Below are 25,778 nucleotides of genomic sequence, written 5' to 3'. Positions count from 1 at the left end.
AACACATCACAAGACCTGCTGTTTTGGAGATGCTCTGACCCAGTTGTATAACCATCTCTATTTGGCCTTGTCAAAGTCACTCAGATATTTTTGTTTGCCCATTTGTCCTGTTTCCAACACATGGAATTCAAAAACTGACTTTTTACTAGCTGCCTAATATATCCCACCCCTCAAAAGGTGCCATTGTAACAATATAGTCAACGTCATTCTCTTCAACTGTGTTTTAATGTTATGGCTGATCAGTGTATTTCCAACTGACTCGAAGACTGCCCACGGGTATAGTCTCCTGATGTACAGCCAAGCTTCAGTCTGAGACTGGAATGCATCTCCAAAAAAGGCAGAACCATGACTGAGGAATGCCCATTGGAAGGAGCAGGCAGGACAAAGTGTTTAAAGTCAATCTCGGATTGTTCTACCTCTCCAGTAAGGTTAAGGAATAACCCATAAGTAATGTATTACTGTAGACCGTGAGCACATTAAGATGAAAATAACTTTTTTTTTTTTTCAAAGGTCAATCATCAAAGGTAAAGGTTGGAATCAGAATAGTAAATATAATTATGTGTTCAATTTAGAATGCTTTTTAATTCTTGGATAGTTGTGAAAACATAATTTATCTGGGTTTCTGTATCTAAAGGCGACTTCCCAAAGTCCAACTGTAGACATGAAGGTTATTTGCTTATATGCACTATGGAGAGAGAGAATATACATCTTATCACTGTAGTGTTACCTTGCAGCTTCCTCTTCTTCCTTTTTCATCCGTGCAAGCTCCTCTTGTTTGCGCTGAATATCACTTGCTTTCTCCTGCTTGATTTTCTGAAGTTGTTGAAGAGCAGTCTGCTCCTTGTTATAGGCTTCCCTTAGCTCCTGATCATGAGAGAGGGGAAACACATTATAGCAAGACAGAGTGTTTAGCCCATGAGAAGACAGGGGGCTCCATGCAACCTAATGCAATGACAGCCTATGATCGGGGATGGCAAACACATATGGTGAAAAAAGATCTGCTAACAAAATGAAAGAATTATGGGTTTAGCAAGGCCATATATTAAGGAAAGAGTTAAAGACAAATGTTTGACCAGTATTGAATTATGACTCCCTACTAACATTTTCCTACCACATCAATGCCATTATATAGTGTTTGCGGTTTGGTTGAAAGGCTTTGTTCTTGCTGTATACAGTTGTGGGCTAAAGTTCCGCATTATGGTTTGGCCATTGGGCCACCCATTTAGACTTAGAGAAAAAAATTGCACAACCCAGTGGAGAGGGTTCTCTATTTACATAAAATAGCTTTTGTGGAAAACCAAAAATATTCAAAGTTTGTTAACTTAATATGTGGGGTCATTGTGATCAATATGGACTACCTAAATAAAAAACACAAAACAAAAAAACAACCTACCAACCAAAGTGATTGATGTTATCACTGTCACCAACCAGATATAAGTGCAAAACATTATCACATAAGCAGGTATTTTTTATTCAAGCAAGCATAGTGTACACCAGGTTATTATCGTGACCAAACAGATGTAGTGTACCAGGCTTCCACGATCAAGAAGGTATAGTGAAATATGCTATTAACATTACTAACCAGGTGGAATTATGATACTCTCAGCATAATAGGTATAGGCATAAGCAGAAAGGGATACTATAGGCTCCCAGATCACTTCCTTTCATTGAAATAGTATGGGTGCAGTGCCCATGTCCCCTTAACTCTGCAATCTAAAACATGTCAGTTTCAGAGGAACTGCAATATTTATATTGACACTTTAAGATTGCCTCTAGTGGTTGTCTACCAGTCAGCCACTAGAGGCACTTCCTGCTGTTTCATAGAGTTTGACTCCGTTAAACGACGCTGGACATCCTCACACTTTGCATTAAGCAAGTCCAGATTCTTCAAATCCATCACAGGAAAGTATTTATTAGATGCTTTATGAGCGGTGAGACTGTAGGGGCATGATTTATACACCAAAATTGCTTCAATAAACTAAAGTTGTTTTGGTACTTAAAGCCTCACTTTAATATTTTCCAGAAATCACATCTATATTACGATGTCTCCCTATTTAAAGTTTTTCCCTTTGATCTCCGAAATAAGCTATATGATTTATCTTGTCCCAAACCTTTAATTTAAACATATTGAGATGTAAAATAACATATTTGACAGCATTTACACACACAATGGACACCTGAAAACAGAAACTTTCCTTAAAAAATACACAATGGTTTGTATACATAAGATGAAAGAGACAGTACATATGGATCACTGGATCTCCAAAATACATGGTTTCTGAAAACAGACAGACATATATGGAAGTCCAGAGAGACCATGCTGATTGAGAGATGGTTACGCCAATAAATAAAGCAGGCTGTCTGGATGAATTCTTAATGTAAGTAGGACTACCAACGCTCTGTAAATGCACTTACCTTTAAACCAACCCTTAATATTATTATGAGATTCACTCAAAGAGACAGGGGAAGAAATAAAAAGGAAAATAGGAGTATGAGAAGGGTGAGAAATGGAGAGATGGAGAAAGCAAGAAAAAGGAGATTAACCTTAAGCAAGAGGAAGAGATTGTTGAGACAGCTGAGCAGAGACAAAAGGCATTGCAGCAGAGAGCCATCCATATTCTCAAACTGCAAGATAAGGCAGAGAGCCCACATTAAACACTGTCCTGTGGAAAATGGTCAGGCATATGTACAGGAGAACCACTACAATCAGCAATACATTAGGCTACAGCTTACTGTAACAGAAATAATAATAAAATGAAACTACCATAACTTATAGAGGAAAATGTATGTATATCTCTGCAATATTCTTCTTTAAAGCAGACTTGTCATGATGACTACAACTTTAAAAATGAATAACTAAAATACTGGGTCTAAATCGAGTCTACAGAAAAAAATTAAATAAACGTTTTACCTTTTAGACGTTATATTCGTTAAAATGTTGGTTAATTCAGAGATCTGCCATGGTTATGGTTATTTAAAGCTTTTTCGCCCACCCCAAAAAAAATAGAATTTCATGAAGATAAAATCTTTATGAAATACTTACATTTTGATGAAATTCCAATGCTGTCTAAATATATCATAAGACAAAGTAGGGAATACTTTGTATTATTCAGTTTTTCCTACAACTGACAAAACTTGACAAAAACGGTGGAGTTACCACCATCAAGTGTTGTCATTTCCCCCAGTTAGTGACAGCTGTGAGAAAAAAAGGCATTGCCTATGGACAGTCTCGTGGGATCCTCCATAGTCATTAGTGATGCACTCATGCGCGAGAGTCCAACACTGATGTGGGCTCCTGGCAGATGAAGTGCCAGGAGCTGAATAAGAACATGGCGGCACGGACAAAGAAGCTGCCGTGAGGGACAGATTTATGCAAGAAAAATTTACCTTTCCCTGCATCACCAGGCAACTGCACTGTAAGTGGCAACGTCATCGGGAGTCTTTACAAAGTATGTAAAGACCCTAGAAAGTGACAGAGCCGCTTTAAATGTGTCAGTTATTCACTAAAGCATTAGTTGTCTGCAATTTAATGCCGGTTTTATATTTTAGGCCAAAAAAAAGATGAGAATTTTTCACACTTTAGCTATATTGGTTCAAAATTCCACCAAAAAAAATGCCACTTTAATGAACAGCCACGACTGTCTTAGATCTCTCAAAATGTTTGCTTTCTCCACACGTCACATGATTGAATTTGTACACACAGCCATGTTGCTCCATGCACAGGGCTCAAACACTGCCATGCTGTGGGCGGTGATGAGTCATGCTGTTATAAAGAGGTTGCACAACACAGCATTTCATAAATCCATAAACTGCGCAACATGTAACATCACAGCAAGCAAGTGTTGGAGATCCGCGCTGAAAGGGAGTGGGCACGTAATGAAAAAGAGACAAATGAGCAGATAGAGGCAGGTAGGATCCTAATTTGAAGACTTTAGTTTCTCAAAAATCTGAGAAACAGAATTGTAAGGAACAATTTCTCCTCCTAAAAGTAAAAAAAACTTTTATTTTACTTAACCGTAAATTCCTTTTTCCTTAAGATGGTGGCAGTATGATAGGGATGTGCTCTTCCCTGAGACAAGCATCTGAAAGAAATGAACGTAAAAAAGATCCTCCCCCATTGGGTATAACGCACTAACCTTCAAAGATTCCACAGTTTGTAACAATAAAACACTAGAGACCTCTTACTGCAAAATTGTTATTTATTATCAAAATAAGGGGGGAAACTTGTACTGACACCCTAAGTAAAAATAAATTTACAGTAAATAAAATTAAAGTTTTTCCTAACATACGGTGGCAGTATGATAGGGATATATCGAGATCCCCCCCAAAAAACTATCTGGACGGGAATTAGGCAACTATTGCTGAAAGCACCTTGCGTCCAAAAGCTGCTTCAGAGGCAGAGAATATGTCTAGCCTATAATTCTTCACAACGGTGTTGAAGGAAGACCATGAAGCAGCTCAGCAGATATGCTCTGGAAATTGCTTGAGCCTTTTCGGCCAAGAGGTAGCCATAGCTCTAGTTGAGTGCGCTTTTTTTTTTTTTTTTAATTCTTTATTTTTGTTGTGCACGGATTACATAACAAGTTCAGCTTGCCACAAAAGCAGTAGTACGCAACAGAATACTATAGCATTGCAAACATTGTGGTAGTGGTTCTGCACAATTTTTAAATGTAGTAATAGCATAAGGTGAGAGAAACATGCTAGTAGTTAGGTGTCAGGGTTCTCACCTGTGAGACAGACGGTCAGACGTGGTCGCTCCTGGAATTCCCAACAGGGGACTTGAACCGGGGAACTTATCAATCCTAGTCCTGCTTTCTGCCTCTGAGTCACAGCAGCTTTACACAGAGACTACTGATTCCGGTCTTGTTCACCCTGGCATGGCTACTACACCGGGGGCTGCACCTTGACTTGTCTGTGTCTCACCTGACTCTGATCGATCATCAGCAGGGTATTTAAACCCAGCCTCGCCCTGTGCTCAGTGTCAAGTCTTTGATCTAGTGTTCCTGTGTCGTACCAGTGTTCCAGTTTATCTGCTTCGTATATTTGACCTCGGCTTCTGACTACGTTTATTCTGACCTCTGGCATCCCTTGACTTCGGCTACTCCTCGTTGTTCCTGACCTCTGGCATCCTTTGACCTCGGCTATCCCTCGACTATCCTGCTGGTTCTGTCCTTGCCTGTCCTGCGTATTTGGTACTGCATCCTGCACAGCCCCCGTGCACAGACCCACAGGCCAGGTGAATTCTTACCTGACCACCTCGGCCTGTGGCTATCTGCAAGGGTGAGCAACATATCTGCGCTACAGACTCCCAACTCAGGTAAGACCCTGACAAAAGACTTGACCAATATGGAGTCCGCAGAAATGTGCTCACCCTCACTCCAGCAAGTGTCCAGCCTGGCCCAGACTGTTTCGGAGTTGCAGCAAGAAATTTTTTCTCTTAAAGGCGCAGTACATCCAGCTCCGGAACCCTTTGTCATCATGCCCGACAGATTTGATGGTAACTACACGTCCTTTCAGTCATTCAGGATGGATTGCGAGGTATTGTTTTCTTTAAAGCCTCGAACTTACGCCACGGATTTCATCAGGGTCAGAGCGGCTATCAACCTGTTGTCTGGACGCATCAAAGTTTGGTCTTACCAAATGTTGCAGAGGAAGAGTCCTGTCCTTGTCAGCTGGGAATCCTTTATTATTGCTATGGACTCACAGTGCAGGACCACTAAGCCCAAGCCAGCTCCACCTACTAAAAAATCGCGGAGTCTACGTAACCAAGGAACCGAGTACTATCACCACACCCCAGTGATGCCCTCTTATGATCCAGTTCCCAGGAAAACTCCAGAGGTATCCTGTGTTCCACTTGACCCTGAGGAACCTATGCAAATTGGACTTGTCCACTGCAAAGTCACACCTAGGGAGAGGGACCGAAGGAGAAGCCATGGTCTGTGTTTCTACTGTGGAGAAAGAGGGCACTTCATCACGCTTTGTCCTGTTCGCCCTCCTAGACCTCCAGCTCTCCGACTGGGTAATAATATCCTTCGTCCAGTATACACCGCATATCAGCCTAAAGAGCTACAAGGGAGCCGTTATTCCTGCCCAGGCTTGGCTTCCATGGAAAATACTTCACCTCCTGCTCCAGAGTCGTCTGCATCTACTACCAAAGTTACTTCCTGTAGTACCACCACTACTTCCTGCCCACTTGAAAAGGATTTACCTATGGATTGTGTCATTGCTTCTAATGGCACTACGGTCTGTAAAAAAGACCTAGAAGTGTTCGAAAAAGCACTGCTAGCTACGAGCACTGTTCCTGCCGAAGTTGTGGAAGTTCTTGCCACCTGTACCCGGAACCTAAAAAACCTGGACAGATCGTCAGCCGTACCAGAAGCTGGTACTGGGAAATCCCGAGCTAATAAGGGATTCCATACTGAGGACTTTCACTATGGGGACTCAATGGATTCTGATAGTGACTCTGGAGATGCGGATTATTTCGATGGAGAACCTACTTACGCCCAGAGGTCGTTTTTAAAGGGGGGGGGGGTACTGTCAGGGTTCTCACCTGTGAGACAGACGGTCAGACGTGGTCGCTCCTGGAATTCCCAACAGGGGACTTGAACCGGGGAACTTATCAATCCTAGTCCTGCTTTCTGCCTCTGAGTCACAGCAGCTTTACACAGAGACTACTGATTCCGGTCTTGTTCATCCTGGCATGGCTACTACACCGGGGGCTGCACCTTGACTTGTCTGTGTCTCACCTGACTCTGATCGATCATCAGCAGGGTATTTAAACCCAGCCTCGCCCTGTGCTCAGTGTCAAGTCTTTGATCTAGTATTCCTGTGTCGTACCAGTGTTCCAGTTTATCTGCTTCGTATATTTGACCTCGGCTTCTGACTACGTTTATTCTGACCTCTGGCATCCCTTGACTTCGGCTACTCCTCGTTGTTCCTGACCTCTGGCATCCTTTGACCTCGGCTATCCCTCGACTATCCTGCTGGTTCTGTCCTTGCCTGTCCTGCGTATTTGGTACTGCATCCTGCACAGCCCCCGTGCACAGACCCACAGGCCAGGTGAATTCTTACCTGACCACCTCGGCCTGTGGCTATCTGCAAGGGTGAGCAACATATCTGCGCTACAGACTCCCAACTCAGGTAAGACCCTGACATTAGGTAGATAACTGTGTGTCTTGCTAGCAAGAGGATAGGCTGCTACAGGATAAACGTGTGTCAAAGATTGGTTGTCAGGCAGCGCTGTGAGACTAAGAAAGCTTAGCCATTTTTGCAGATCAGGGTCTACCCGAGTGTCAAGCATGGCTGCGGAGCATGGCTGCGGAGCATGGCTGCGCCGGTAGGCCCCGGTGGGTTGTGGTAGGGCTGCACAGAGGAGATGGGGGTGCGGGAGCGTGAGGTTATGCGGGTCCAGAAGTCGCTGCATACCTTATTAAATCTGGCTTCAAATTGCCTCCGCCATTCCAGATCCTCCGGGCTAGAGGGCTGTGGTGCGGCGGCCATCTTGGATCAGCCACACTGTCCGTGGTTGTCGCAGGTCACAGGCTAATCGTTGGTGAGTCCAGTGGGGACCGGGATAACCCCCACCGGTCCAGGGGGGGGTAGCAGGGCTCCTGTGTGTTCTTGTCGGATTGCTTGGTCCCTGGTGGGAGATCGGCCGCCTCTCCCAGCCGTCGGACCCGCGGTCTCGATAGGCTACAGCGCCGGAATACCAGCAAAGTCAGCTATGTTGCAAGAATTGGGACAGTGTCCCTGTCGGTAGAGGAAGCTTTTTGTGCTGGTTTTGGGTTTTTCTGCTGCTATTTTGTGCGGTTTGAGTGCTTTCAAGCGTTTAGCTGGCAGGAGCTCCTTGAGAGCACGTCTGGCCGGCTTGCGAGTCAGGCCCCGCCCCCCAGTTGAGTGCGCTTTTAACGATGAAGGCAAAGGTAATTTTGAGGAAGTGTAGGCTATTCTACTAGCCATCTAGCCATACTAACCTTGGAAGCTGAGACCTTTGAATTGTCCAAAAAAATTTACAAAAATATAGTCTGATCTTCTGAAGCCAGATGAACGATCAATATAAATTATAAGGGCTCTTCTAACATCTAGCATATGCCATGTCTTCTCCCGTTCAGAGGCGGACGGATTACCAAAGGAAGGCAGTACAAGTGGATTATTAATAGCCCTAGATGTGATGACTTTCGGAAGAAAGGATGGTTTGGGATGTAGGACAACTTTGTCTGGAAAGAAAATAATGAATTCTGGAGAAGATGAAAGAGCATGAATTTCACTGATTCTTTTAGCAGATGTTTTTGCTACTAAAAAGGCTTTTTTAAGAGACAAAAGCTACAGAGAAATTTAATCCAAAGGTTCAAATGGTTCTTCCCAAAGGGCCTTAAGAACAACTGACAAATCCCATGAAGGAAAGACATTTCTCTTAGGAGGTCGGATGAGCTTTTACGGCTTTGAAGAATCTCTGAATCAAAACGTCTGAAGCTAAATTCTTGACCAGTAAGAGGCTAAGAGCAGAAGGTGAACTTTGAGTGTAGATAACCCTGATCATTAATACCATCCTGCAGAAAATTCAAAATCGTATCTGTAGAAGGAGAACTACTTAGGCAATGATGATCCTTGCACCAGTGAAGAAATCTTGTCCAGATTCTTAAATAAATGACCGAGGTAGATTTTCTGGTGGAATTAAGTAAAAACTGGCATCTTTCATCCTTAACACCTTCGTGATGTAAAATCAGCTGTAGCATTCATATTGTCAATCTGAACATCTTCATGCTTTCTAGGGGAACCCCTGTGTTCTCCAGGAGTTTTGTTGATAGTGGAAGTTCCCGAGACCTGAAAGCCATTGTCCTCAAGTCCGAGAACCAACTTCGGTTTCGCCAGTATGGAACTACTGACAGAACCAACGCCTTGTCTGTTCTCATTTTTTGTAGAATCCTCAGAATGAGGCTTACAGGAGGAAACACATAAGCAAGTTTGAAGTCCCAATTGATCGATACACCAACCAGGACCATAGGAAAGTCTGCCTTGAAGAGGGGGGAAAATCTTACTACCTTTGCATTCTTTCTTCTTACCATAATGTTTATGACCGGCATCCTGAATTTCACCACAATCTGAGAAAATATCAAAGGATTTAGGGACCATTCGTTCTGGGACCATCTTGATCTGCTAAGTTCGTCTGCTATAATGTTGTTTATACCACTTTTCTGAACAGCCAACAGATCCTCTAGATGATGTTGAGCCCGTGACGTAATTTTTGTGCAGAGTATCTGTAGTTTTCTTACCCTTGTATCTCCTTGTTTGTCGATGTATGCGACAGTAGTTTGGTTGTCGGATTGAATTCTTACCAACTTTCCCAGAATTAGGGATTTGAATTGAAGAAGGGCATAAAAAACGGTCATCAATTCTTTGAAATTTGATGACTCCTCTCTTTCTTCTACTGACCATATGCCTTGATTCATATGGTACTGAAGATAAGCTCCCCATCCTAGATCTGATGCGTCGGTGGCGATGATGAGCCAATTCTTTGGTTGAAATGACAGACCTGTAGAAAGGATTTGAGTTTCTGTCCACCAGTACAGTTGATTTTTTACAGGCTCTGAAATCTCCATTATGGAATCCAAATTATCTTTTTTTTGGACCATTGTGTCAGGATTTCCCACTGTAATGGTCTTGAGTCCGCGGTGGCCCATTTTATGGATAGAATGGAAGAAGTGAGATGTCCCAGAACTTTCATAGAGTGCAACTTGTTTCTCTTAGAAGTTCTCTTATCTCTTCTCTGAGCTTTTTCTTCACAGGAGGTAGGTGGATCGAGATGTCTTTTGACTTGATAATAAAACCTAGAAATTGGATGGTCCTTGTGGGATGAACTTTTGACTTCTCTAGGTTGATGACCCAACCATGCTCCTTCAGGATACTGAGAGTGAATTACACATATTCTACCAGAGCGTTTCTTGAGCTTGCCTTGACAAACTAGTCGTCTAAGTAGGGAATGATTGTGATACCTTCTTCCCTCAAAAAAACATTTGTTGAATCAGTTCTTCTAATGGAGATCCGGATAACTTTTTTCCTTTCCAAAGGAAGTTCACAGAGAGCTGCCTTAGAGGCTTTATCGGCTGTCCAGACTTTCAGCCATAGTGATCTACGGAGACAGATGTTAATCCCATAATACGAGCCGAGAGTTTTGTTACTTCTGTTGTTATATCTAGAAGGTAATCAGACAATTTTAGGTTTCTGAATAGGTGTACCATATACTTATCTTGTTGATCCACTAGGCAATTTCTAATGCCTGAATCCAGTAGCACTGAGCTTTAGCTACTGAAGCTCCTGTCATTGCTGCTTTACATTGGAAACCTGCAGCTTGGTAAGCCCATTTGCAAGAGGTTTCAGCCCTTTTATCCATTGGGACACTTCTCCAATTGGAATTGTTGTCTTTTTAGACAGTTGTGCTACTTGCACATCAACAACAGGCAATTCTTCCCATTTGTCTTCTCCTTGTAACTTGAATATTTGTTTGAAATGTCTGGAGATAAACACCCTCTTTTCTGGATTTTTCCATTCCCTATTCATGAATTCCAGAATATGTTGCTGTCTTGGCATGGCCTTTTTATTGCCTTCCTCTGGCATATCCTCCGGCAAGGCGATATAAACTTCTTTGAAAAACCTTTTTAATTCCTCGTGTGGAAACCCAAATTCCATTAATGAGGAATCACTAGAAGTGTCTGAAAATTCAGACGTGGAGCATTCACCAGAAGACAACTCAGATCTAGAAGATAATCTTTTCCGTTTATGTCTTTTAGAAGTTTTCACTGGGCTTGCTTTTGAAGTAGGTGGACTTGCCTTTGAAGCTTCTTTAAATGATTCAAAGGTCTGAGCTAGGTTGTCCTGGAACCAAGATAAAAAAAGATTTAATGTCCTGTTGCTTAGATCTTTCCAGCGTTAGGACGAACGTTAATTATTTTCTTTGTGCCATCTGGTAGAGGCGTAGAACATTCACTACATACAAAAATGCTTAGTTTTTAAGTAGCTTTTTTGGGCACTAGAGCAGTCACTTTGTCCTGTTTGGGCACTGGAGCAGTCACTTTGTCCCATATTGTCAGGACAGACAGGACCAGACATAGCTGCAAAAAAAATAATAATATACCTTTAATTTTTTTTAAATAAAAAATAGAGATTTTAATGATTAAGACCAATAAATCTGATCTCTAAAACCTCTGACCCGTGTGGGGGGGCTGGTGACACGGGAGATCCGTTCTGAGTAGCCTCCATGCTCTCGGTGGGACCTGCACAACTTTTTATAAGAACATTTGTTAAAAATTGGCGCCCAAAATCAGAAGTTCCGTTCACGCATGCCCAGTCGCGCAATCAGAACTTCGGTGGAACGTACAACCACCCGGGCATGCGTTCCACCGCTGTGCGCACGCGTCCCATTCGAGCAGTGATTGGTTGCCTCTAAGGACTGCACACTTGTTCAGCCGGTAGCCGCACTCGGCATAAAAAACAAGCAGCTCCTACCTGCTCTGTAATCCTGCAGGTTGGAGCAGGACCATGCAACTCTCCACCCGGGAGGCTATCAGGTCAGTTCCCCCAGGCGTCTTCAGATGCTCATCCGTTCCTGTTAGAACAAGAAAAAGAACTGTGGGATATTGGAAGATTAGTGCTTTTGTACTCAATAGGGGAGGATCTTTTATACGTTAATTTCTTTCAGAGGCTTGTCCCAGGGAAGAGCACATCTCTATCGTACTGCCACCATATGTTAGGGGGAAAAAAAGTCAAACCCGTAACACGATTTATAGCCAGCTGTATGTGGTTTACTATAAAAGTTGATAACCAGGTGGCTTTTAATTTAAAAAATAAAAAAAATAAAAGAATTTACAGGAGGCCACTTGCTGCTCGAGTTGTGGGAATATTAATTATTTCCAGTTATATTTAGAATAAATAAGTATTACAAGTAAAACATCTATGGTGCTATTCATTTAACTAGGAACTATGGAGAACTACAAGGAATTACACATTTTAAACCATAAAATGTAAGCAGGGAAAATTCTCCTATTTTAGTCAAATATATGACATTCCCCAAATAATTTCTTCAGCCTTTGTAATCATATGTCTGTTTTTACACAAGCGGGTATTTTAAATGCAGCCATTGGTTTAAAGTATATCTTAGTGACCGCAGACAGGTAAGAGTGGTAGAAAAGATATTATAGTTTTTAGCAGACTAAAGCCCTGGTTTTCAATGGAAGAAGTGAGAAACTAGGTTTATTCATAGCAACAGATAGGATCATATTAAAAGAAACAGCAAGTAATGGATTGTTGCTATTTTTTATTATGTTGATTGTTAACGTAGAAATTGAAAGCACTTAAAATACGTAGTTGTGCCTATTGATTAAGCAGCTTAATGCATGTAAAATATTATTTGCAGGCTTTCCCCATTATGTCTGTCTGTTATTTGCTTATGATAATAATTGGTTATAACAAATAGTATGTGCTAGGATTCACATTTTGTTTCAACAAAAAGGACTGTCAAATAAATGTGCCATATCAAAGGTAAGTAGAATCTTGCTGGAGCTAACCTATTCCACATACATAATTTATAAGCCAATCACAAAGACAAAGGAAATATGGTCTACACCTTTAAGAAAATATCCTAAGCAGTTTAAAACAAAATGTTAAGAGGACCCCATTCTTGATCTGGAGTCATAAAATATGTAGTAATCAGTACTTGCCAGGGCTTCCTCAGTAAATATCCCTGAAGGCCAATATCGCTAAACACCTTTTCTCTTGAAGAATCATGCACTTTAACCTTTTAAAAATATTTATTTTGAATGAACTGCGCTCCCTATTAGCTCAGAACCACCTCTTTCCAATGCCAGTCGCTAACATAACAACTATAGATTGATAATTTTCTAAGCAGAGCTAAATGATGAGTAAATGTGCAGCATACCTATTGGTATGGAACGTGCTGTGAATCTACATTGGTTTTCTCTACATCTGTAAATCCATGATTAAAACAGGTCTCTGTCAAGCATGATGCACCTCATCTACACAAGGAACATTAGACCAGCTATATCCATACAGACCATTCATTAGGCCAGAGGAAATATATATATATTTACTGAAAGCATGTCGACACTTTAAAGTTACAAATTTTGCATAGACACCTACAAGAAATGTAACTATTTTTTATTGCAATAACATACTTGAGGTAGTTAATCAGAAATCGAAGGCCACAAATTAACGCAAACAAGTGTGTGTTATCAGTTCATGATAAAAACAATCCCTTCTGAAATTGTTCATGACCAAGTGAAGCACTATTGTATAAGGTAAAGTAGTGGATGAATCCCCTCATTGATGGCAAGAAAGAGAACATAACAGAGTAGAGAGCAATAACAATACTCATTACTTACCCTTCTAATACTGAAATAGTTATCTGTAAGAATCGCTGAAGCCCTTTACCAATGATATTCAGTTCTAAAATAAGTCAAAATCTTCTCTTTGTATGTGGACAAGTACTTGGCTTCTAGCCATGTGTACACAGGCTCATATACAATTAGAGAACGTGCGGACTGTCATGCCCTCTGATTGCTCCATCGCTTCTGTAACTATTGCCATGGTTCTCCTAGATTAACTAGCTGCTTGCACATACTCGGAAAGAAAAACAAATCGCGAACAGAAGAGAAAAGCGGCAACATTCTGTGGTCAACTTGTGGTTAGCCCGGTCCTACCTTGAGCTGGTTATTGAAAGAATCCATCTCCAGGAGCTTTGCAGAGGTCTCCTTCTCCAAAGCCTCCAGCTGCTCACGAAGACTTCTGCAAAGGCTGGTCTTTTCTGAGGTTTTCTTGTCAATCCCCTGAAAACCTGTACTGGAATTATCTAAAAGAAAATAGATTTAGATAAGTTGGTTTGATATTTAATGTTTTTTTTTTTTAATTGTAGAATCAATGCTGTATCAGTTCTATACGATTTTATTTTGCCCTGAAATAATTATTCTGTGTAAGATTTGGACACGTTAAAATACTGTGCAATAAAGGGGCATACATTTATTTATTTATAAAATATTTTACCAGGAAAGATACATTGAGATTTCTCTCGCTTTTAAGTATGTCCTGGGTCCACAAATCATTGCATTGTTACAGTTAGTGTACAATAAAATACAAAAACAATATTAATATACAATATATACAAAATTTAACATAGAACAGGTAGGAAATATATAATCAACCATGGCAGGTACATTCTGTTTTGAGGTATGTAGAGAGGGATCTCTTAAAGGACTTTAAGCTTAGGGAAGATTTTAATTTGTGCGGGAGGTCGATGCACAAATGTGGTGCTCTGTAGGAGAAGGAGGATCGGGCTGCTTTCTTTTTGTATTGAGGTAGACTAAGTAAAGTGTTGGTAGTGGATCGGAGGTTATAGGAAGTGGGAACAGCCGGGGAAAGCATTGTGTTCAGGTAGGGTGGGAGTTTCCCAGAAAAGCTCTTAAACACAAGGCTGGAAAGATGAAGGGTGCGTCTGGATTCCAGCGACAGACAGTTTAGTTCTTTTGGCATGTCACAATGGTGGGTCCTGTTATTACATTGTAGCACAAATCGGCAGAACGAGTTATACAATGTATTGAGTTTATTAATGTGGGATTGCGATGCAGATGCATATACTACATCCCCATAATCAATGATTGGCATCAGCATTTGCTGTACAATCTTTTCCTTTACTGTAGGGCTTGGGCAGGATTTGTTTCTGTACAGGGCACCTAGTTTTGGATAAAGTTTAGATGCAAGCTTTTCTATGTGCAGGCCAAAAGATAGATTGGGTTCTAACATCATACCCAAGTATTTGAAAGAGTGGACTGCGGTTAGTGTGCCATTTGAAATTGTTTTGATGGATAGGTGGGAATTGTGTAATTTGTGTAATTTAGGTACTGTTCCAAAGATCATTGTGACAGTTTTGTCAGTGTTCAGGAAGAGTTTGTTTTTTGCGATCCACTTTTCTACCTCTGTAAACTGGTCTTGGAGCACAGCCTCAAGCTGCGGTAGATCGGAATTGCCCGCATAGATTACCGTGTCATCTGCGTACATTTGAGGATTTGCAGACATTAGACAGATCATTTATAAATAATGTAAATAGTAGGGGGCCGAGAATGGAACCTTGGGGAACACCACACGTGACTGGGAGAGGGAGGGAGTCGCTGTCAGAAATGGACACGTATTGCGAGCGATCTGATACATACAATCGAAACCAGTTTAGCGAATGATCACCAATACCTGAGTTTTTGAGTTTGTGCAGTAGAATGTCGTGGTCTACTGTGTCAAAGGCCTTAGCAAAATGAAGGAAATAAGCTCCAGTTAGGTCTCCTTGTTCCATGCCAGTTTGGATGTCATTGCAAACTTTTAAGAGGGCAGTTGTAGTGGAGTGATTCTGGCGAAAGCCTGATTGATCAGGGGTCAGATAGTTTGATTGTTGGTAATACTCACATAGTTGCGTATGGACACATTTTTCTAAGATTTTTGACAATACCGGGAGCAATGATATAGGACGATAGTTAGAAACCAAGGTAGTGTCACCACTTTTATGGATAGGCACTACTCTTGCAGTCTTCCAAAGTTTGGGTAAGTATCCAGACACCAAGGATTCATTAATTAGAGTTGCGACGGGTTTAGCAATTGCCGGCGCACTGAGCTTCAACAGCATTGCTGGGATTTGGTCAGGTCCGGACTGGTTTTTCATTTTTAGATTATTAAGATGTTTTTCAATGACACTAACAGGTACAGGTCTAAAATGAACTTGTCTATATTGGGACTTTGCAAATTTAGTGAGACCTGACCCACATTTGTAGTTTCAGGATGCGTGCCATTTATTAGCTTGGCAATCAGGGCAGTAGAGCATCCGACAAAATAATTGTTAAAGGCATTTGCTACATCTGGGAAGTGGCAGGATTTGGTTACCCACTTTGACAGTGGAGGGTTGGGAGTGGATTGGGGGAGTTTGCAGTTTATTTATGACTTTCCAAAAGTTTCTAGGGTTTGAGATGTTATTGTTCAGATTTTCATAGAAATATAGGGCCTTGGCCAATTTTGTTTGTTTTGTGCATTTATTTCGCCATTGTCTATACGCACAGTGATCATTCATAGAGCCAGTACGCTTAAACTTTGACCACAAAGAATCCCGAAACTGGTACATTTGGATGAGGTCAGCTCTGATCCAGTTCATATGTGCTCCTTTTACCCTCGCCTTACGCCGCGGGGCATGCAGATTCCAAATTTGTAGGAGTTCAGACTGAAAGAATTCAACAGCACAGTCTAGATCTGGGATAATGTTTAATCTGTGTCATGGGAGGTTCTTGATGTCCTTTAGAAAGGATTCAAGATGAAATTTTTTGAAGGACCTATTATTTTTAGGATTCAGCCAATCAATTTTAAAATCTCCAAAGACCAACAGTTCACTTTTAGGGTTTTGAGCTATGGTTTCACTAAGGAGATGGGCCATGTCAGAAAGGGAATGCACAGGGGATCTAGGTGGGTGGTAGATTTCTGCAACAATGATTGATTTACTGCACGAGATCTCAATTGTACCAGAAAGGAAATCAAAGGTGGCAGGAGGACTAAGGTTTTGTAAAGGGGTAAACTTTATGGAATTGTCAACATAAATAACAATGATTCCTCCTCTCTTTGCTCTGTCATTTCTAAAACATGAATACCCCTGCATTGCAATGGTGGTGTCTGGTATTTTAGTCGTTAAGCAAGATTCTGAGAGCACAATGATTTTTGGTTTGTAATAGGAACACCAGGCTTGCAGTGCATCCAGTTTAGGGAATAGAAAAGGGAGTGCACAAAAGAGAGGCCTTTTTTAGTGGGGAGATTAGGACTAGAATTAGCTGGGGGACCAGGGTTAGACTCCACATCATTTGCAAGGGCAAGTAACATAAGGAATCATTTTTGTTTGGGCATATAGTGAATGGGATACTTTATAATTTTGTGAGGTGGGGGTAGGAGAACTATTTTTTAGAACTCTCCACCAGCACTCAGCAGATAAGTTACAGGAGCAGAGCATGCCATGGTGTATGATAATTTGTGTTCCAGTTTGAGGTGTGTGCTTATGCTGGTAGTGGTGTGAACAAAATTGGATTGAAAAAAGGGTTATTAAGAATATCAGTATGGTTATATTTGGATTCATGTTAGTGGTATGAGGTGTGTAGTTGAAAATGAAACAGAAATTGCGAAAAACTAAAATTAAATAAAAAGTATATAGTATTGTTGTGTGATAGATCTATTTGTAGGGAGAGAGGGTATGTGTTCTATAGGGTTAAGAGATTGGAAGGGTGTGCTGATCAGTGTTTGCACCTGTCCTTTCAGGAGATTGAAAGTTGTGTGAGAGACTATCTATAAATGATGAATTAAGCATGGGGTGGGTTGGAGAGAAATCAGTTTTCCAGAAGGCTACCTGTTTCAAATGGCCATGGAACAGCTGAGGGAGCTCTGAGTTCTATGCTGGACTGGGTATGTTTAAAAATCAGACTGTGGGAGAGATGTATATTGGGGTCAGATGGGCTAATAGATGGACATTTGATTTAAGGTCATTTAAGGAAAAACAAAAGCTAAGATTGAGAATTACAGAGATAAGACAGAGGTATTTAAGTAGCGAAATAAAACCATTAAACAAGGAACAAGAAAGATATATGGGCCCGAGCTGGTTAAACTAACTTGTAACATGATGGGCAAAGACAAAGGTGATAGAATACTTTGCATGATTAGCACAGGCTATAGTTACAATGACATGAAAACGTATACATTGAAAATAATAAAACTAAATAATAGTCACTAAATATAAAAGCATACACATACAACAAAATTAACAGGGTATGTAGAAATATAATGACTCCAACTCACAGCAACCTCATAAGAAAAGAAAAAATATATACCTCATATATATTTTACATTTTTGAGTTCTTTTTTTTTATTATTAGTTATTTGGTGAACAGTTACAAGACAGGAAATGTTATTTCTTTCAAAGATTTTAATCATAATAAAATCAGTCAAGCCGTGCAAAAGAAAAGGAAATAATGTCCAGTCCTGTATCACAACTATACATCAAAGGACGTTTATGTTATAATTTCCCCAGGAAAGAGCACACAGGAAGGTAGTGGTCATGAACCTAGAGAAGCACTTGAATCAACGCGAGCATTACAGCCAGCAGTAGTGGTCATGTTGTCTAGAGTGTCCTCGTACCACAAGACAGTTTAATTGAAAATGTTAAGGAATGGTTTGACATAAACTGGGCTCTTCCCAGCTCCTGCAGTTCACAAGCTCCTTGGTTAGACTGATAAGTGTTAATTCACGATTATTAACACCATTTAGGAAGGGGGGGCCCCTGGGGGCTGAAGTGCCTTGGTATACGTCAAGCTTCCTAAACTGGGGTGATGGCGCCAGAATACTCTAACCGAGCTGTAGCGCTTATATTGTTTAGTGTCAGTCAAAATATTTGTTCTAAATTTAACTATATTCCAAAACTGAGCAGAACAGAAACCGTGGAAAACCAGACAGCTGCATAGAGCAGAAGAAAAGGATCTTCGTATAAACAGTGTATGTAACCTGATATTTTGGTAGTAGAATTACATGTAAAGAATTCTTGGATACACTAACTTTAAAACATCACCATGCAAATCTAGATACAAACTAGCTGCCAGGGGAAATGTACTCAATTCACAGAGAGAAAAATAAAGGCGCTTTACATCTCTGCATAAAGTAATCAAGGGAGAGCGATACGCCAATATATATATATCAAATAATGGCGTTACTCCTATGCCTCCATCCATCCATGAAGGCTAACAACCATGCCTGATATGGAGAGTTAGGGTGCTTCACAAAGGAAGGAATTAAACTGACACTCCACTGCCCAAATACAAATAAAGAAATCAATAAAACAAAAAATCACTATTTAGTGGATATACTCCAAATGTAAACATGCATGCCTTTTTCATTGGCCGGATATCTAAAAATAGTTTGCCAAATAGCAGTTCTCTTGTACGTAGCTTTTGCAAGCCCAACTCTTCTAATCCCGCCCAGACTTTCTGTGGCTGTCCAATCACAGACTTCCCAATCCAGCTCAATGAGAAGTCTTTGCAAGGCAGGTGCTCTTGGCAATTGATGCCTCTTGAGTTTAGCTCCACTGAGCTAAACAACCAGGAATTAAAAGAACCTGTTGTCCAATTGATAGTGGGGGAGGGGAAGGGGGTAAGAAGGTTAATTTATAAAAGTGCCAATATCTAATGAAACCTGCACTTTTTGTAAAATTAAAATGCTCCTCACACAAAGCACTCCAGCAACCTAAGTTGCTTTAAATGTTTGGAGGGTTCCTTTAGCCATAACATTTTTGTATTGAGATTTTTTTTTAATCCACCAAACTTCATCATAGCCTGCATTATTTAAGGTACAGGTAGGCAATTCCTCATTTTCCATTGCTTAGTTATACATGAGGTACGAATTGATAATATAAATATAAAGTGATACAAATGTCCTTTTAACGCTCTATGGTGCAGTGTGAAAGATGGTGAAATAACTTTAAGAGGAACAACTGGAAATAGCAGGATTATAGTAGTTAATATGCTCTGTGTATCATGTAATATATATGTAATAGTTTCCAAAATGTCTGTTTCACCACATGTCCCTGAATCTTTTATGCATCTCCAGCATTGTACTGGTACTGCCAATTCTAGATAGTTTTATGTAGGATGAGGTGCCAGTGGAATAACATGATCTTCTGGGCCTCGATTATGCTATATAAGCAAGTATGTTCCTGGCGGGCGTTTATGATTTGCGACCATTCTTGGTTAGAGATTGATACTTTTAAGTCTTTTTTCCCCATGCTAAGTAATAAGGGGTTGTTCCTGCAGTTGGAGTGATATGCAATGGATAGGTCCAAGAGAATGAGGTCACTGCAATTTTAACATATAACATGCCTTGGTTTTTTTTTTTATGCCATGGGATAATGTATCTGAAAATATGTACTTGCAGATCTGCTTAACAAGTCCTTTAGTAAAAAAAAAAAAAAAAAAAAAAATATGCGGCTGGGATTTAATGCTACTGTTGCAATTCTCAAAGTCAAAGTCATAGTTGGTGAATAAAATGTAATTGATCTATAACTCAGCTTGTAAAGTTACTGGGAGGGGCTATAATTGTCAAAAGGGTATTGTGTTATTTTCAGAGTTATTGGTTAGGGGTAGTATATGCTAAAGCATCTTATCCCACATATGCAATATTCGGCCTACGGTAGAGAGTAGGTGAATATATGTTTTGGTTATAGGGATCCAGAATAGAGCGGAGAGACAGGTATACCTTCTATGTGCTCTTCCGGTTTGCTGTTACCATGGCTTTGGAGGTTTATTACGTATGGGAATAATGCAGCTTTGTGGTATAATCTCATATTAAGTACTGCAAATTTACCCAGTATAATCTGGAATCTGTAGGAAGGTATTCATTTTTAGAGACAAATACATCATAAAATAGAGTATATTTCACCTGCATGATTTTTAATGGTAACATACTGTAAAATGTAAGGAAACAACATATTCCTGCTAAATTATTTGATTGAGAAATAAATCAATATTTAATTAAAATTGATGAGAGGGTGTTTTACAAAAGATCGTATAGTTGATCTCCACAGCCCTCTACAGTGTAGATCTGACTAATATTATGGTTTTATCTAATATAGTTGAGTGACTTCTGATTTTACAACAAAGTATTATCCATCCCTCTTATGTACTGCATCCCCAAGACATTCAGTCTATTCTGATCGACCATCTGCATAGGTTATTAGTTTAATGGCAGCTTAAACTGTCTAATAGCAAAGTGCTATTTTCACATGTACTTTATGGGGACATTCTAGAATTGTTTAATTTTATTTTGTTTGAAACGGTTTAGTTGTATTCTAACTTTCCCGAACTAACATAGACAATTAAAACAAACAAAAACACAGCAACACAAACTGGTGTTCATTGGATACATTAGACGAGACAATGACTGACCAGTGACACAAAAAACAGGCAACTGTAAACAATGTTACACATCTAGAGAGCAAAGAAGTTATGTTGGGATAATTTTCATCTACTTACCAGGTGAGCTGCTAAGCTGCATCTGTTTAATTTTCTCATTTAAAGCTTGCTTTTCAGGAACCAAGCCGCTCAACTTGTTTTGATATTCCTAGAGGGGAAAAAAACAAAATGACTGCAGGTTAATGGTTCAGGTAAATGGCACTGTGACTGTGGAAAGCGGGTACTCTGCGGGTAGTGATTGTCCCTCGTTTAAAAGGAAGCATTAAACCAATTGTAACATTAGAGCAGTTTCTATATGACAGTTTCTTCTACTTTATTTCCCCCTCAACCATGTTAAAGTACTTTCAACACCGACAACACTTACCTTCAAACATTCCATGTACTGTGCTTCAAGCTGACAATACAAAACTTGGGCAACTCCCTCAAGGAATATTTGAAGGTTTACTATGCAATTTAGCTTTCTTAAAGTGCCTTCTTAACACCAATTAACTTTTTTTTCCCCCTCTGAACTCCATGAGGGCAGGGTATGGGATCATTCGTAAGGTGTAAACAACTATTGGGGCATATTCATCAAAGAGATACTCTAGGCACTATTACCACTTTATCTATTTGAAGTGGTAGTGGTACTGGGAGTCCCCGGGCGCTGTGCCTCCATTCAATAGTAAATTGTTTTCGAAAGGGTTTAACATTGCATGAGCTTCTACCGCCAAGCGCAGACCTGACCTTGTGTTGGTATGGCAAAGGCAGAGATTACATTTCACGTTAGCCATACCAATTTATACGAACAATGATCCAGGTTTCCAATGAATTAATCACTGGGGCATTCTTGATGGTAACTGAAAGAGAGAGTGCGCACTAGATATATATGGGAAAGTCAAACATAGTTGTTGAACATTGAACTCTCACCATAGTTGGAGCCCAGAGCACTTGATTTGTGAAACCCAATTTACAAGTCTACAATGTTTCAGAGTCAAGGATCAAGGATTAGGACATAAGCCAGAGGAGGACAAAGAAAATAGATGACAGATGATTGTTCCCACCACGGACGGATCACAGCACATTATAAAGATCAGTCCAACATTGTTTCATAGTTCTCCTTTGTACCTGAAGCTCCTGCTGAAGTTGTCTGATCTCCACAACACCAAGATCACATTTTCTATCCACGCTTTCCAACTCATTCTTCGACTTCTGTTTTCTGCCACGGACATCTTGGACTCTTGAAGAAATCTGATGATGTTTATCCTCCTAAAGGCCAAATTGATAGGGAAAAGATAATTTACAAGAAAGAAAACAAGATTATCTGAACTTGATGCAAAACAAATGAATAAAAAACAAAGTTAAAGGTTGTGCAAAAGGTAATTTATAAATGTTGCTAGAAAAATGGACATTAAAAGCATAACTTTATAGAATATTTTGATCAATATTTTACTTTCTTCCCCCATAGAGTGTTAGCGATACGTAGGTGTTTGTATCTAAACCAACATTCTAATTAAAAAATATATTTAAAAAACTATATGAAATACCGTATTTATCGGCGTATAACACACACCTTTTCTCCCTGAAAATAGGGAGAAAATCATGGGTGCGTGTTATACGCCGATATCCTACATTTACTTACCTGTCTTGAAGCGTGGGCCGGCTTCACAGCGCGCACCGCGGAACTGGAACTTAAATTTCAGGTTCCGGTTTCAGGCGGGACTGAAAGGAAGTGTGCACACTATTCAAGACAGGTAAGTAAATATGGGACAGAGGGAAAGTGCACTAGGGGACACTATGGGAGGGGGACACACACACTATGGGGGGTGGAGAATACTATGGAAAGGGGGGGATACTATGGGAGGGGGTGGAGAATACTATGGGAAGGGGGGGGAAGAATACTATGGAAAGGGGGGGACACTATGGGAGGGGGTGGAGAATACTATGGGGGAGAATATTATGGGGGGAGAATACTATGGGAGGGGGGAGAGAATACTATGGGAGGGGGGGAATACTATGGGAGGGGGGGAATACTATGGGAGGGGGGAGAGAATACTATGGGAGGGGGGAGAGAATACTATGGGAGGGGGGAGAGAATACTATGGGAGGGGGGAGAGAATACTATGGGAGGGGGGAGAGAATACTATGGGAGGGGGGAGAGAATACTATGGGAGGGGGGGAGATTACTATGGAAAGGGGGGGACACTATGGGATGAGGGGGGGGAATACTATGGGAGGGGGGGGAATACTATGGGAGGGGGGGGAATACTATGGGAGGGGGGAGAGAATACTATGGGAGGGGGGGGGGAGATTACTATGGAAAGGGGGGGGGGGACACTATGGGATGAGGGGGGGGAATACTATGGGAGGGGTGGAAATTTCCTGGAATTTCCTTCTGGAAATGAGGTGCGTGTTATACGCCGATAAATACGGTATATATTAAAGGGACAGTAAAGTCACAGGAACAACTACAGCTTAATGCGTATAAATGAGTATAAAAGCTCCTTCATGCATTTTTATGCAAACACTGTCTTTTAAGGTACACTTCCAAGTGGCCACTCCTCAGATGGCCACTGCAGGGGCTTCCTGGCTCAGGGCTGCACAGCATGGAGATGCTGAATTTTTTCTCATAGAGATGCATTGATTCAATGCATCTCTATGAGGTGGTGCTGATTGGCTAAAAATCTGCAATTTTGATGATGTCACCAAGGGGGCGTAGCCAGCGTCGACGAACCCGTGGAGAGCTGAAAATAAGGTGAATTTTAACCCATTCTGAGGGGGTTTTCACTATAGGGTCAGGAATACATGTTTGTGTTCCTGACCCTATAGTGATCCTTTAAGCATATTCATTTACTGCTTTAAATTACAGAGCACAGTTTATTTAAAGAAAAAGAGCTGGGAAGAGGCCTTTATTTTCTTCACTGAAGACAATCCTCATCCAATAAAATCATCAAGCTTGATGATCTTTGTCCAATCAGTTGCTTCGCATAGGATCCATCCAGAATCACTATTCTTTGCATGCTGGAGCCAGACTTCAAGTAGATTCAATAATTGGATATATTTTCGTAAGGAGACCCTAGTAGCTGCTTATCTAAAACACCAATGTTTTCAACATCAACAAAGAACATTTAGTGATTTTGGTGCTTAGACTGTCCCTTGAAGAAAGAGCTAGATATAAACACAATAAAAAGAATGAAGAGGAATGATTTGGACTGTCAGTTTAAAACCAACCTGACCCTACAATACAGGTGAAACAAAAACATCTATACTAGTTACAATAAAATCTGATCAAAGAGAATACTATCTCCCAGATCTTGAAATGACTGAAACTAAACAAAAATTAAATATACAACAGGAATGATTTTCAATGGATTGTCAACAAGGTGTATATAACAAAAGTTAGTGTTGGGGGCGTTCCATGTTTTTCCCCAGTGTTTCCCTGGTTTAGGAGACAGTGTTCCTGTTTACTGCATTTAAATATTATAAACCTAGAAGAAAAAAAAAAGGTTTAGTGACAACGCAAGCTTTGCTTTTAAAACTACACCCTTTTATTTTATGCCACATGGACTTAAATATTATAAACTAGAGGGGATGTACCCAGTGCATTACACGTTCTCACCAGAGCTTCTAATTCCATCTGTAAACTTTTCTTCCTGGATTTGAGCCTCATAATCTCCTCCTGCTCCCTGTTTCTTTGATTGAAGAGCTCCTGCCGACGAATCCGTTCCAGCTCTTGTTGTCTCTGACGTTCCAGTTCTTGCTTTGCAGCCTGTGCAATAATTCAGAAAATACTGTAAATTGCAGTAGATCTTACATCATCATGAGCTCATACATACATACACCTCCATTGTAACAAAGCAACACAAGATATACGTTATACAAGCTGCAGTGTAAATTGTGGGATGCGTGAGTTCAAATGAAACCATACATTATTGCCTCTGAAGGATTCATGGCACCTGATTAAAACTGTATAGATTTTTAGCGTATTATTCAGCACAGCCTTAAATATTTTGCCCCAACTAAAGACATTTGCAATCTCCTGCATCCCAACGCATTGACATTTATTTCAAGAATAAGGTATCCACCTGGAACAGGTAAATGCAGTATTATTCGCAGGTGTTTCATACTTCAGCAAAAACACAAAAATATTTACAATGTGTCCTCCTATTTCTGCATAAAACCAAATAGCATTATAGACTCTCACGGGGGTCCAATAAAAGTGCAGTTAAATCCGATTTCCAAATATCCAAGCACAAAGTCCCATCTCATTGTCTGGTACTCTTGTCAATAAATGCTTCTCTCCAGTGGTGTATTTTGGATTTGTGCTGCCCTAGGCACAACTAAATTCGGGCACCCCCAAAATCTAAATTTGACCCCCCAATTCGTGCAAAGGCCTATTTTTTGACTGACAGACATATGCCCTCATTGATACATGCACTGATATACACTCACTGACAGATACACAGTCATTGGCACACACATACAGTCATAAGCACACACTGTTTAACAAACACCCACTTTCACTGACAGACACACACTGACACACCCACTCTCTGACGGGCACACATTCTCAGATACACATAAAATGACATACACACACTGACACACACTCACAGGCACACCCATTCTCACTGAAAGACACACACTGACAGCTACACTCATTCACTCACTCACAGTAAGGTGGACAGCCCCAGAACACAAGGCAAGCAAGGCATTTGTCTGGTAGCTTGGGGTGGCATTTTTTTGCGGCACTTTCAGGGGGGGGGGGGC

At 40.6% G+C, this 25,778-nt stretch overlaps 1 protein-coding gene across 5 annotated transcripts in view; it reads right to left on the bottom strand.

The window, feature by feature from the left end:
• ITSN2 (intersectin 2) overlaps window positions 1-25,778 on the bottom strand; it is a 162,555-nt gene that overhangs the window by 79,459 nt on the left and 57,318 nt on the right. For 4 of the 5 annotated variants that reach the window (XM_063442099.1, XM_063442100.1, XM_063442103.1 and 1 more), the window contains 6 exons: window positions 24,628-24,777; window positions 22,137-22,277; window positions 21,093-21,180; window positions 13,713-13,861; window positions 2,545-2,625; window positions 728-864 (listed from right to left, as the gene is read on the bottom strand). In XM_063442099.1, the coding sequence (XP_063298169.1) occupies window positions 728-864; window positions 2,545-2,625; window positions 13,713-13,861; window positions 21,093-21,180; window positions 22,137-22,277; window positions 24,628-24,777 (746 nt within the window). The remainder of the gene's footprint in view (window positions 1-727; window positions 865-2,544; window positions 2,626-13,712; window positions 13,862-21,092; window positions 21,181-22,136; window positions 22,278-24,627; window positions 24,778-25,778) is intronic. The other variant, XM_063442101.1, reaches the window with a different exon arrangement.

Source organism: Pelobates fuscus, chromosome 2, assembly GCF_036172605.1.
Source record: "Pelobates fuscus isolate aPelFus1 chromosome 2, aPelFus1.pri, whole genome shotgun sequence".
NCBI lineage: Eukaryota > Metazoa > Chordata > Amphibia > Anura > Pelobatidae > Pelobates > Pelobates fuscus.
Note: the sequence above shows the minus strand (reverse complement) of the source record. Positions and strands in the feature narration are given on the sequence as shown.